A 12,676-nucleotide genomic window follows, 5' to 3' on the forward strand; every position below is an offset into this window, starting at 1 on the left:
GGAGCAGCTCAATCACGGTCTCCACCAGGTTTTTGACTACTTCTCGTCGTGACCTGAAATGAGGAATATCCTACCCACTATCCTCCCCACCCCTCCCACAGTGGTATTCTGCCACATATTGAACTTTCACAATATTCTTCTACTTCACTTCAGTGCCTACTTCATAGATTGCTTTAGTTTTATGTACCTCTGCTCCCAACCCCTTGCCTCATGGCTTATATTTCTACAACAGACCTAGGAACAAGACATGTCCCGTACATCCTCCAACTACCACCTATTCCAGTCCTATTAAAGACATCTCACAACCAATCAAAGACATGACTACAAGTGAAAGCAGTCATGTAATTTAAAAGTAAGCTGCATCCACAATGCTGCTTTCTATGTGGGTATGACAACTAACAAGCTTTCTTTCCACATCTATGGCCACCCTCAAACTGTGGTCAAGAGACAGCTGGACCATCCAGTTGCTGAATGTGCTCCTCAACACAATGTGCTTCACATCAGTGACTGCTTGACAGCCTGTGCTATTTAGATCCTTCCTACCAACACCAACTTTTGTAAACGATACAGGAGGGAACACTCTCTACAACATATGCTTTTCATATTTTTGTTATTTCACTTTCCCAGCTAGAATGTAAAGTGAAAGAGATTTATCTATCCAAAAATACTATTGTACCACAGTTGGTTAAAAGCAGCCACAAGTTAAAGATTGGCTCCAAAGCTGACTTTGCAGAAAACGTTCATATAATAATAACTGATAGCCTTGGAAGTGCCAGCCATGACACAGCTAGTGTGCAAGATGTACGAGACAGGCAAATACCCTCAGACTTCAAAAGGAATATCATAATTCCAATTCAAAAGTTAACGAATGTGAAAATAACAGAACTATCAGATTAGTGAAATGTGGTTGCAAGATACTTACATGAATTCCTTACAGAAGAATGGGAAAACTGTCAGAAGCAGAACTTCGGGAAGATCAGTTTGTTATTCCAGGGAAATATAGGAATGAGCAAGGCAAGATTGACCCTACAACTTTTCTTATAAGATAGGTTAAGGAAAGGCAAACATATATTTATAGCATTTGTAGACTTAGAGAAAGCTTTTGACAATGTTGACCGATATACTCTTTTTGAAATTCTGAAAGTATCAGGGGTAAATACAGATAGTGATATGCTATTTACAATTTGTACAGAAACCAGATGATAGTAACATGAGTCAAGGGGCATGAAAGGCGGAGTGAGACAGGGTTGTAGCGTATCCCCAAAATATGTTGAACAAGCAGTAAAGGAAATCAAAGAAAAAATTGGAGTAGAAATTAAATTTCATTTATTGTCACCATGCCCACATTTATATTGGTAGTACATCTACTACTAGTTCGTGCAGCTTGTATCACATGTAAGACAGTCAGAAATATGCTTAGTCCAACCCAAAATATTACGAGATTCACACAGGCAACACACTGTTACAAAGTGAGTTCACATTGAATCCTTTTCAGTGGATTCTTCAAAAGGAGATGCTCTCTAAAATGTTCTGTACAGAACACACCATACAGAATATTCACAAAGGCCGATAGTTTCACACATGGTTTATTCTCCAACCAACATTCCAAAACCCCTCAAAACTTCACCAAAATGTCCGTAATTGCATCTGCTAGCACGGCAATATAATATGAGTGTGATTTAACCGGCCTTTCTTCATCTTACAGATAATTTTTCAGACACATTTAACATGACCTTCTTGTCCAACAGCGACTCCACGGCTGACTGAATGCCGTCGCTCACAGGGCACATAAGTCATTAGATTACACAGGAAAGACTTTTCTCTCATTGGTTGATCAAAATGATCATCCAATCAGATTAACCTTTCATGATCAATTTCGTGCACAAACTGCTTTACTCCAGTCAGCATTCGCAGATGCATCTATGTCATTTCATATTGTAAAATTTCACAAAATGTTCCACAAAACCAAACGAAATGAAAATCAAAATAAAACTATGCTTTAAATATACTTTAGAACTAAATATCTTTCTGGCTGCCTTATTACTCCTAGACATGACATCATGCACCAGTTAGGGGGGACTCACCTTTTTCAGGACGTCCTGATTATGTAACACTTGCTGTTTATGGATGGTGTAGTACATTATAAAATTGAAATTTGATGTATGTCCCCACATACACACTCACATTCACTCTCATCTACTCCCACCTGAACACAAAATTTAAATGTCAAGTTTTAAACTATTATTTTCCTTACGAAAGCAAAATTATTAAAAGTTCAGAATCAAAATTCTTTAAAAATAACTGAGAATGCTGTTAGTATTTTCAAATGACAAAGAAACTTAAACTGTCATGATTCCTATCTGAATTTACTTTACTAAGTGTCGGTTAAGTATTTTTTTACTAGGTTTTTTTTTTATATTTTCAAAACTATTAAAGTTATCCACATGAAAATTTTACACACTGTTTTTCTAAATTATAATAGTTCCTATACAAAATTTGAAAACAAAGAGATCATATTTATCATAGTTATTTAGTTTCTTAGGTGATATGAATAAGTGAGCTTAGTACGCTCCACACACAGCAGTTCTCACGGTCCGCACACTGTGACAGATGGCATTATGACGTGAGCAGCCGACTACACAATGGCTGGGGCTAGAGGCTTCATTGTCAACCTCCAATACAGCTTGACCTAATGGAATAAAACTTACGCAAAACTCTGCAGCCATGCAAATAGCTGTGACGTTACAAATTTAGAAACAACTTCTGTGGCTGTCAGAGTTCAGCATATGTTCACATATAACTGCTGAATTTTGTTAGAATGCACATTGTTTTCTAATTAGTGGACACCTAAATGATTTATATGAATGTATATACGAATATGGTTGATATCTTGTCCAACTATTCTGTAAATCCACATTCAGAGTTAGAATACCCATGATTTCTGTAATTTGATTTACATGAAACCATGGATTCTTCCTTTAAAGGAGATATGGCTAAATTCCTTCCCAGTCTTTGTCTGCTATTAACTAAATGTAAACACCAGTCAAGGATTAGCTGTTAGTTGTTCGAACTGGTCAACTGCTACCTACAAGGTGGTATAAGGAGCATGAGGGACATGCAATCATCATTGTGCCAATTCCTGTAGCCTTTATTATCAGTAAATAAAACCTGGTAGTGCCACAGCTTCTTTATTCAAACAGCTCCTTATTCTCTGGCCGAGCGGGCCATTTGCCATATCTCCTTAACTCAGAAAAAATGTTAACGGGTACCAGGAATAAAACACAGATCCTTTTTCACTGATAGCAGCAATGCTATTTGGCTACAGAGGTATTCATCTGATTTTATCTTGTGCTTCATACATCATTACCACATCACTGACGAGACTTATTTTCTCCTATTTTTCCTATTTTGATCAATCTCTCCTACATTTTTGTCAGGTAGATGTGTAGACCAAACCACTAATGAAGATGTACTGAATCTAATAGAGGGGGAGAAGAAATTTATGAGACAACTTGACTAAAAGAAGGGATCTGTTAACAGAACACAGTCTGAGGCATCAACAATTCATCAGTTTATTAATGGAAGAAATTTTGTATGTATGTGTGTGGGGCTCACAACTTCAAATGTTAGAGGGAGAGTGAAGTTTCACTATGGTAAGAGTTTTAGATGGATGTATGTTACAGTAGTTATGCAGAAAGAAAGATAGTTGCACAGGATAGACTAGTGTGGAGAGTTGCATTAAACTAGCCTTTTGATTGGAGACCACAACAACAGTACCTTTTATCATCCTTAAAATGTGGGGATTAGTGTTAAGATTCCACCATGATTTATTTTTACTAGTGAATGATGAAATATTTTTTCTTTTTTTAGTTTATATATTACTTATAAATTACAGTAACAGAAAATCCTATAGCAGTTATGGAAGATAACATGAAATCTGCTATCCAATGGAATGAATGTTGCAAAAGCAGTAATTTGCTCAATGGGAAAATAATGACTGTATGACTCAAATAGTTTATCTTTTATGATTTTAGGTGAAGAGACCGGTAGTGCTTATTGGAGAAACTGGAACATCAAAAACAGCAGTAATTCAAGATTTCTTGAGGCAGCTAAATCCTGAGACATATGTAAGTTTAATAAGTTAAATTATTCAGCTATAATGTAATTGTGCATTCTACAAATAAAGTGAGCCACAAATATGTGCAACTTTACACCATACATGTGCATGTGTAGTATGAAGAAAGTCATACTAATACAGGACATTCGCTGACAGCAAAAAATATTTGGGCATCAAACTGGGTATGGTATCTGCAGTTCCGGGGTCTTGTGGAAAAGCAAAAACTAAAGAAACACATAATTGTTTATGGTATTTTCAAGCATACAATCAGTAAATGTGCTATTGTCGATCCATTCCAACCACTATAATTGCAGTACATACAAGAATAATGTAGTTGGATGATCAAGCAATCAAATAAGTTGCCTGGCCAGCTGAATCTTCTTTTTAGTTACAGCACTTCAAAGGTCAAATTTTGTATATTGTTCTTACGAAGAATGATCTTCAGTATGTGTTTACATTTGACTTAACATACTTTAGGTTTGTAACATAATCCTTCCATAAATTTATTGGGATTACTTGTTATACTCTTAATTTATTCGTAGATACAGTAAATGAATGATAATGCAACTGGAAGTTTTGCATGTATATAGGACTTCATGTAAAGACCACATCATTGTATCATAATCTCCAAAACATACTGGAAGTTTTGCATGTATGTAGGACTTCATGTAAAGACCACATCATTGTATCATAATCTCCAAAATATATGGTGTCATTCTTTAATTTTATTCTCTCCCATTCTGCTACATTACAATTTCCTGCAGGTGTTGACACAAGCTACACTGTTGCCAGTATGTGCAAATGGCAGGGCTTAGGATACTGAGGATAGCCAAGTTATTGTCACCATATGTTAACTGCTAGGACTTCCTCACTGTGACAGCCACTCTTTAACCAGGTGTCAAGTCAAACATTGTAAATTCGTTTATTCATTGTGTTCCATAGACCTAATCATGAAGGAGAACTTTCAAGGATATATGATGACTGAAGGCACAAATATTTTAGAACATCTGTTAAACATTATTTCTGTGCATTATATTAACAATTATCTATGATTATACTGCTGTATATTATAAGGGGCAGTCAAATGAAAATGAGACAAATGGAAAAAAGTAAGTAATCTGTTTATTATTTCAAAAGTAATCACCATAACTGTTAATACAGTTATCCCAGTGTGAGACAAGATGGTCAGCACTTTCACTGAAAAATGTTTGCCCTTGCCTACCGAACCATGATTGTACCCAGGTCTAAATCTTTTTATTGTATAATGAGATAAGTAATATAATATTTAAACTATCATCTTGATCATCCAAAGTATTACTCCATAACTACTTAAACTATGCAATACTTTAGACCATCCCCAATCCCTTCCCTTCACCAAACTGGTTGTTTCCCTGCTGGCAGCATGTGGGCCTGTCCCAAATTTCCATAAGTTTCGTCAGAAAGCACTTACACACTCTACATATACTTCCCGTCTCTCCCCATGTGTCATCCATATTTTCAGTGCCCTGAATAAAGACATTTTTGGCCATTGATTTGCTTCAGGTGAAAAGGTGCACACCTGGGTACAATCACAGTTCTGCAGGCAACTGCAAACATTTTTCCATGAACACCTTACCACCATGTCTCACAGTGGGATAAATGCATTATCAGTTAAGGTGATTAGTTTTGAAATAATAAAGAGTTTACTTACTTTTTTCCACCTGTTTTTGTTTGGCTGTGCCTTTATACCTAGGTGAAAGTGGAGTACTGGGTCTGGATGGGTAGCAGTATGGTGAAAAATGATGAGGGAGAAAATGCTAAGGCTGTGTACATGAGAAGGGAAGAGCCAAGGAAGGAGACTTATGGAGATTAGACCTGGGGTGTTGCTGAAGGAACAGTTCCCATCTTCATACTGTTCTGTATCTTAAGAATGTGCATCAAACAATCAGTTAGTCAGTTGCCACACCCACATGCAATAAGGCACAGTAATCACAGTGCAGCTAGTATATAGTATCACTTCTTTCACACATGGAGATACCTTTGATAAGATGTGTAATGAGATCAAACTGTACCAAGAAGGTGATAAGTGAATGAATAGAGAAGTGAAATGACCTGTTTGGTGAAGGATTGGGGATAGTCTAAAGTATTGTATAGTTTAAGTAATACAGTAAAAGAAGATGCATTTACTTCCATAGGAAGAAGGCTTTGGAAAAATTCCCTCTTCATGAAAATATGTTTACACATAAAGAAGGTGTTCTGAAACTAAATTCTATCACTAACCAAAGTGCAGCCTCCCAATTGAATGACAGTTAGGTAGTGATATGAAGAAAGGCCGTTTAGCTCTTGAGACAATTTTTACTACCGTGCAATTTCTGTGCCGACAAGGGCTAGCAATTAGAGGGCATGAAGATATAAACTAAATTTTTTTTTCAGTTGTTGCAACTCTGAAAGAATGACATACCTGAGTTTAAAGATTGGTTAGGGCATTTGGGGTATAAGTGGACATCCTATGACATTCAAAATGAGATCATTGATCTACTACGAAAGTCAGTGTTGAGAGAGGTATTGGCTACAGTCAAGGAGACTGAACATTTTTCAGTTATGGTTGACGAAACAAGTGAGGTTCGATTCACGAACAAGTGTCATTTTGTATTCAAACTGTCGTTGATTCATTAATCATCAATGAAGACTTTGGAGAAAAGAGAACCACTTGTATGAATATCAAGAGCTCAGATTGAAACCCAGTTCTAAGCAAAGAAGGGAAAGCAGAAAGGTGGAAGGAGTATATAGAAGGTCTATACAAGGCAGATGTACTTGAGGACAATATTGTGGAAATGGAAGAGGATGTAAATGAAGATGAAATGGTAGATATGATACTGAGTGAAGAATCTGACAGAGCACTGAAAGACCTAAGTCAAAACAAGACTCCAGGAGTAGACAACATTCCATTAGAACTACTGACAGCCTTGGGAGAGCCAGGCCTAACAAAACTCTACCATCTAGTGAGCAAGACGTATGAGACAGGCAAAATATCCTCAGACTTCAAGAAGAATATAATAATTCCATTCCCAAAGAAATCAGGTGTTGACAGATGTGAAAATTACTGAACTATCAGTTTAATAAGCCATAGCTGCAAAATACTAACACAAATTCTTTACAGACAAATGGAAAAACTGGTAGAAGCCAACCTTGGGGAAGATCCGTTTGGATTCCTTAGAAATGTTGTAACATGTGGGGCAATACTAACCCTACAACTTATCTTAGAAAATAGATTAAGGAAACACAAACCTATGTTTCTAGTATTTGTAGACTTAGAGAAAGCTTTTGACAATGTTGACTGGAATACTCTCTTTCAAATTCTGAAGGTGGCAGAGGTAAAATACAGGGAGCAAAAGGCTATTTACAATTTGTACAGAAACCAGATGGCAGTTATAAGAGTCGAGGGGCATGAAAGAGAAGCAGTAGCTGGGAAATTGAGTAAGACAGGGTTGTAGCCTATCCCCGATGTTGTTCAATCTGTATAATGAGCAAGCAGTATAGGAAACAAAAGAAAAATTTGGAGTAGGAATTAAAATCCATGGAGAAGAAATAAAAATTTCGGGTTCGCCGATGACATTATAATTCTGTCAGAGGCAGCAAAGGACCTAGAAGAGCAGCTGAACAGAATGGACAGTGTCTTAAAAGGAGGATATAAGATGAACATCAAAAAAAGCAAAACGAGGATAATGGAATGTAGTCAAATTAAATAGGGTGATTCTGTGGGAATTAGATTAGGAAATGAGACACTTAAAGTAGTAAATGAGTTTTGCTATTTGGGGAGCAAAATAACTGGTGGTAGTCAAAGTAGAGAGGATATAAAATCTAGACTGGCAATGGCAAGGAAAGCGTTTCTGAAGAATAGAAATTTGTTAACATCTAGTATAGATTTAAGTGTCAGGAAGTTGTTTCTGAAAGTATTTGTATGGAGTGTAGCCATGTATGGAAGTGAAACGTGGGCGATAAATAGTTTAGACAAGAAGCGAATAGAAGTTTTCGAAATGTGGTGCTACAGAAGAATGTTGAAGATTAGATGGGTAGATCACATAACCAATGAGGAGGTATTGAATAGAATTGGAGAGTAGATAAATTTGTGGCACAACTTGACTAGAATAAGGGATCGGTTGGTAGGTTATATTCTGAGGCTTCAAGGGATCACCAATTTAATATTGGAGGGCAGCGTGTAGGTTAAAAATCATAGAGGGAGACCAAGAGATGAATACGCTAAGCGGATTCAGAAGACTGTAGGTAGCAGTAGGTACTGGGAGATGAAGAAGCTTGCACAGGATAGAGTAGCATGGAGAGCTGCGGCGTCAAACCAATCTCTGGACTGAAGATCACAACATCAACAACAAGCTATTTATGGAGTAATACCCTGGTTGATGAAGGTGATAATTCAAATATTATATTACTTATCTCAGTGTTCAATAAAAAGTAGTCAAAGGATGTGGGTTTTGTGTTCAATGGGTTGAAGTCCAGCCACTTAGAAATATTTAGAGTGAGCCTAGAAAACAAGCCATATATGTCATTATTTAAAACATTACTGAACATATGTGTTTGGTATATCTTAAAGAGTAATACCTACTGAGAAAGCCCAAGTTTCAACTTTTATTTTTCAGATTTACTTTAGTTCTTTGATAGGTTACAGTTTTAAAATAATGATAATAGTAAGTATAAAGATCATTTAAAAAGTGTCAGGTTAGTTGTTGAGCAGTTTTAAATGTATTTGGTTTAGACAAATAAAACAAAAATAAATTGTAATGATAGCAGCAGTATCTGTGGAAATAATATTAGTGACGAGAAATTGTAGCAGGCTGCAGTTTACCTGATATGAATCTTTTTCAGACTGCTTCCACGTAGACGTTTCACCCTCTGATCCAGAATCATTGAATTCTTCCTCTTGAGTTTCAAAAATGACTTGGTCACTCAATATTTGCAGTAAAATTACAGCAAACTGCAAAACCTGAAACCTAACAGGTACAAGCATAAAATTCAACAATGCAATCACATATTGGCTCAGCCATTCATGACAGCAGCCATTATGCTTGCTAATGTTTATTTTTAAATAGTTCAAGAAATTGAAAACAGGAGGCAGCACCAGCCAACAGACATGTACCGAGATATCTGTACATTGATCTCATATGAAATGAGTCCATTTTGCGGACGATAGGTAGCTCACGTGTTGAGAAAATCATGTCTGGGCTATACTCAGGTGCAGTCTCTGAGCACAAGGTTGTGGCAGAGATATGCTCAGTCTTGTTCACCAAAGTTTCAAAAGCCTGTGTTATAATGGGTGGTAGAGGATTATAGTTTCAGGGCTTGTTCAGAGATGTATATGGTTTGTTGGTGAATTGCAGGGAGAAGTGGCATGGTAAACCAGTTTCCTAGATTAGGTTGAAAGGATAGTATTTTATCTTCCATGCAAACTTAATATTTATATTTTATTAGTTGTTAAAGAATAACAGTTACCAACAACTGGAACAACAGTGTGTCTTTACTTGTCATGTCATACACTTATTTGAATGTCATATAAGTTTCATATGCATCAATGCACAAAACTTTAAAGATAAAAGTAACTTTTGCATGATGAAGCACTGACAAGTAACATAACTAGATGAAATTTAGAGCATGGAAAGAACAACTATAGTGTAGTAGAGAAGGTAACTGAAACAAATACGCAATGAGATAAAAAGAAGTGACACTTTTATTCAGAAACATTAATTGCATTGAAGTCACTGTGATTTATGATGATCCCCTGGACACCTGGAAAGGTTGGATATGGTTCATAATAGGGTGTGTGATCGCCACAGACAACAGTGCATGCTCTGCAACATGTCCCCGTGCTGGCTGCAAGGTTAGTAAGGTGTTCTGGTGACAGAACATTCCATTCCTGCATCAGTGAGGTTGACTTTTGCTTATGGTCATTGGTGTATGTGGAAGTGCTGCAATATGTCTCCCAAATCCATCATACATGTACTCAATGAGATATGTCAGGGGAATGGGCATGTGAGTCCATTTGCCAAATATTCTCTTGTAACAAGGGCTTCGCCTCCTGCACTGTTAGATGTATTTCACACATTGTTGTCCATGTAAAATGTTAGGACTGAATACACCACTGGATAGACACAGAGGGGGAAGCAGCACCATTCACAATAACGTTGACAGATGAGTGTACCATTTTCAAAGGCATGTAGGTCAGTATACCCATGTAAAATTATGCCTACCCATACCATAACATCTGGACCATTAAGCCAATCATTATCGACAATGTTCCTGGATGCATTATGTGTTTCCACCACCCACCATTGAAGGGTATGACCAGAATTGGTAATCATACTGAATGTGATCTTAAGCGTGGAGATCATGTGACCCCACGCCGCATTATGCTCTTTACACCATTGCAAATGATGCCACCAATGTGTGGATGTCAACAGAACACAAAGTACTGGTCATCAGGCAAAGAGATCAACCCCAAGCAATGCCCATTGCACTATGGAGTGTGAGATTGCATATCCTGCAGACCAGTAAAATGTGGTAGGAATTGTACCTACTGTTTGATATGGGTCCCTAGCTAACTGTGGTGCATTGCAGTGGTCATCTGCTGCTGTAGTTGACAATGGCCAGCCTGTGACTGGGAAAGCACCCCATGCATGTGTAACGATGCTGTGAGTGTTACCAAACTCCTGAGCTACAACTGGCACACTTAATTCTTCTTCCAGATTCCCAGTAATGCTTGCTAGTGTAAATTCATCCAAATGGTGTCTTGGGGTATTATTGTCTACATCTACATATACGTCCACCAAATGGTGTGTGGCAGAGGGCACTTTACGTGCCACTGTCATTGCCTCCCTTTCCTGTTCCAGTCGCGTACGGTTCGCGGGAAGAACGACTGCTGGAAAGCCTCCATGTGTGCTCAAATCTCTCTAGTTTTACGTTCGTGATCTCCTTGCGAGGTATAAGTAGGGGGAAGCAATATATTTGATACCTCATCCAGAAACACGCCCTCTCGAAACCTGGAGAGCAAGCTACAAAGCAATGCAGAGCGCCTCTCTTACTGACTCTGCCACTTGAGTTTGCTAAACATCTCCGTAATGCTATCACGTTTACCTGATAACCATGTGACGAAATGCACTGCTCTTCTTTGGATCTTCTCTATCTCCTGTCAACCCAACGTGGTTCGGATCCCACACTGATGAGCAATACTCAAGTATAAGTCAAACAAGTGTTTTGTAAGCCACCTCCTTTGTTGATGGACTACATTTTCTAAGGACTCTCCCAATGAATCTCAACCTGGCACCCACCTTACCAACAATTAATTTTATATGATCATTCCACTTCAAATCGTTCAGTACTCATACTCCCAGATATTTTACAGAAGTAACTACTACCAGTGTTCTGCTATCATATAATCATACAATAAAGGATTCTTCTATCTATGTATTCGCAATACATTACATTTGTCTGTGTTGAAGGTCAGTTGCCATTCTCTGCACCAGGTGACTATCTGCTGCAGATCTTCCTGCATTTCGCTGCAGTTTTCTTATGCTGCAACTTCTCTGTATACTATAGCATCATCTGTGAAAAGCTGCATGGAACTTCCAACACTATCTACTTGGTCATTTATATATACTGTGAAAAGGAATGGTCCCATAACACTCCCCTGTGGCACGCCAGAGGTTACATTAACATCTGTAGACGTCTCTCCATTGAGAACAACATGCTGTGTTCTGTTTGCTAAAAACTTTTCAATCCAGCCACACAGCTGGTCTGATTGTAATGAAGAATACCACCACAGTGCAATGTAACTGCTCACTCATTGACAGACATTGTCTTTTCCCATTCCTTCAAATGCCTTGTATTTTGTGGCCACCCTCTATCTAACACTATAGTCACACTGATCTCACACCATGTGACGTCCAACTTTCTGTGCATGACTGGGAGACTTTTGACTGAATGATCCCACACTTTCATTTAGTTCCACCAAATTGTTAATGTGTTTTGTTAGTTTGTCTATCTCATCTGTACATTTTGCATAACAGTTTAGTGTCTTGTTTCCTTGAGAATCAAATTTTTTTCAGCTGTGTAGAAATTGGCTATTCTCTGAAGCCCAAGTAATTTCAGTATTGTTTGAGTAGTAAAGGACAATATGATGGTGATTTACCAGAAGAGAAGCAATAGAGTGAAAATAAATTTTAAAAAGCTGAAATTGATGTTTTTGAAACATTGAACACAATTTCTTTGTCATGGAGGATCACAGAAGGTGAACAAACTGTAAAGGTGAAGTGCACAAATGAGTGAGAGAACGAATAATCACACCACATCCTCCATTAAGAGACCCGAAAACTGTTATTAAATAGTGAGACCTACACTCTAATAATGAGCTAGATGAAGCTGATATGTTATGATTGAAACAAAGTCTAAAAAAACACCTCAAATTACTCAATGGAACAGAAAGGAAGCAGATGTATTTTGATGAGCTGTTCTCACTGATAACATCTTGTGCTTCACTAACACATAGTTTTCAGAATTCCTTAGCTCTCTAAA

The 12,676-nt window shown here is 37.6% G+C and overlaps 1 protein-coding gene across 1 annotated transcript in view; it reads left to right on the forward strand.

Annotated features, from left to right (window-relative positions):
- Positions 1–12,676, forward strand: part of LOC126273341 (dynein axonemal heavy chain 10) — a 1,458,287-nt gene that overhangs the window by 992,588 nt on the left and 453,023 nt on the right. Inside the window, exon 120 of the mRNA XM_049976887.1 lies at positions 4,035–4,127. Within this exon, the coding sequence (XP_049832844.1) occupies positions 4,035–4,127 (93 nt within the window). The remainder of the gene's footprint in view (positions 1–4,034; positions 4,128–12,676) is intronic.

The sequence above is a fragment of the Schistocerca gregaria genome, chromosome 5 (assembly GCF_023897955.1).
Source record: "Schistocerca gregaria isolate iqSchGreg1 chromosome 5, iqSchGreg1.2, whole genome shotgun sequence".
Lineage (NCBI taxonomy): Eukaryota > Metazoa > Arthropoda > Insecta > Orthoptera > Acrididae > Schistocerca > Schistocerca gregaria.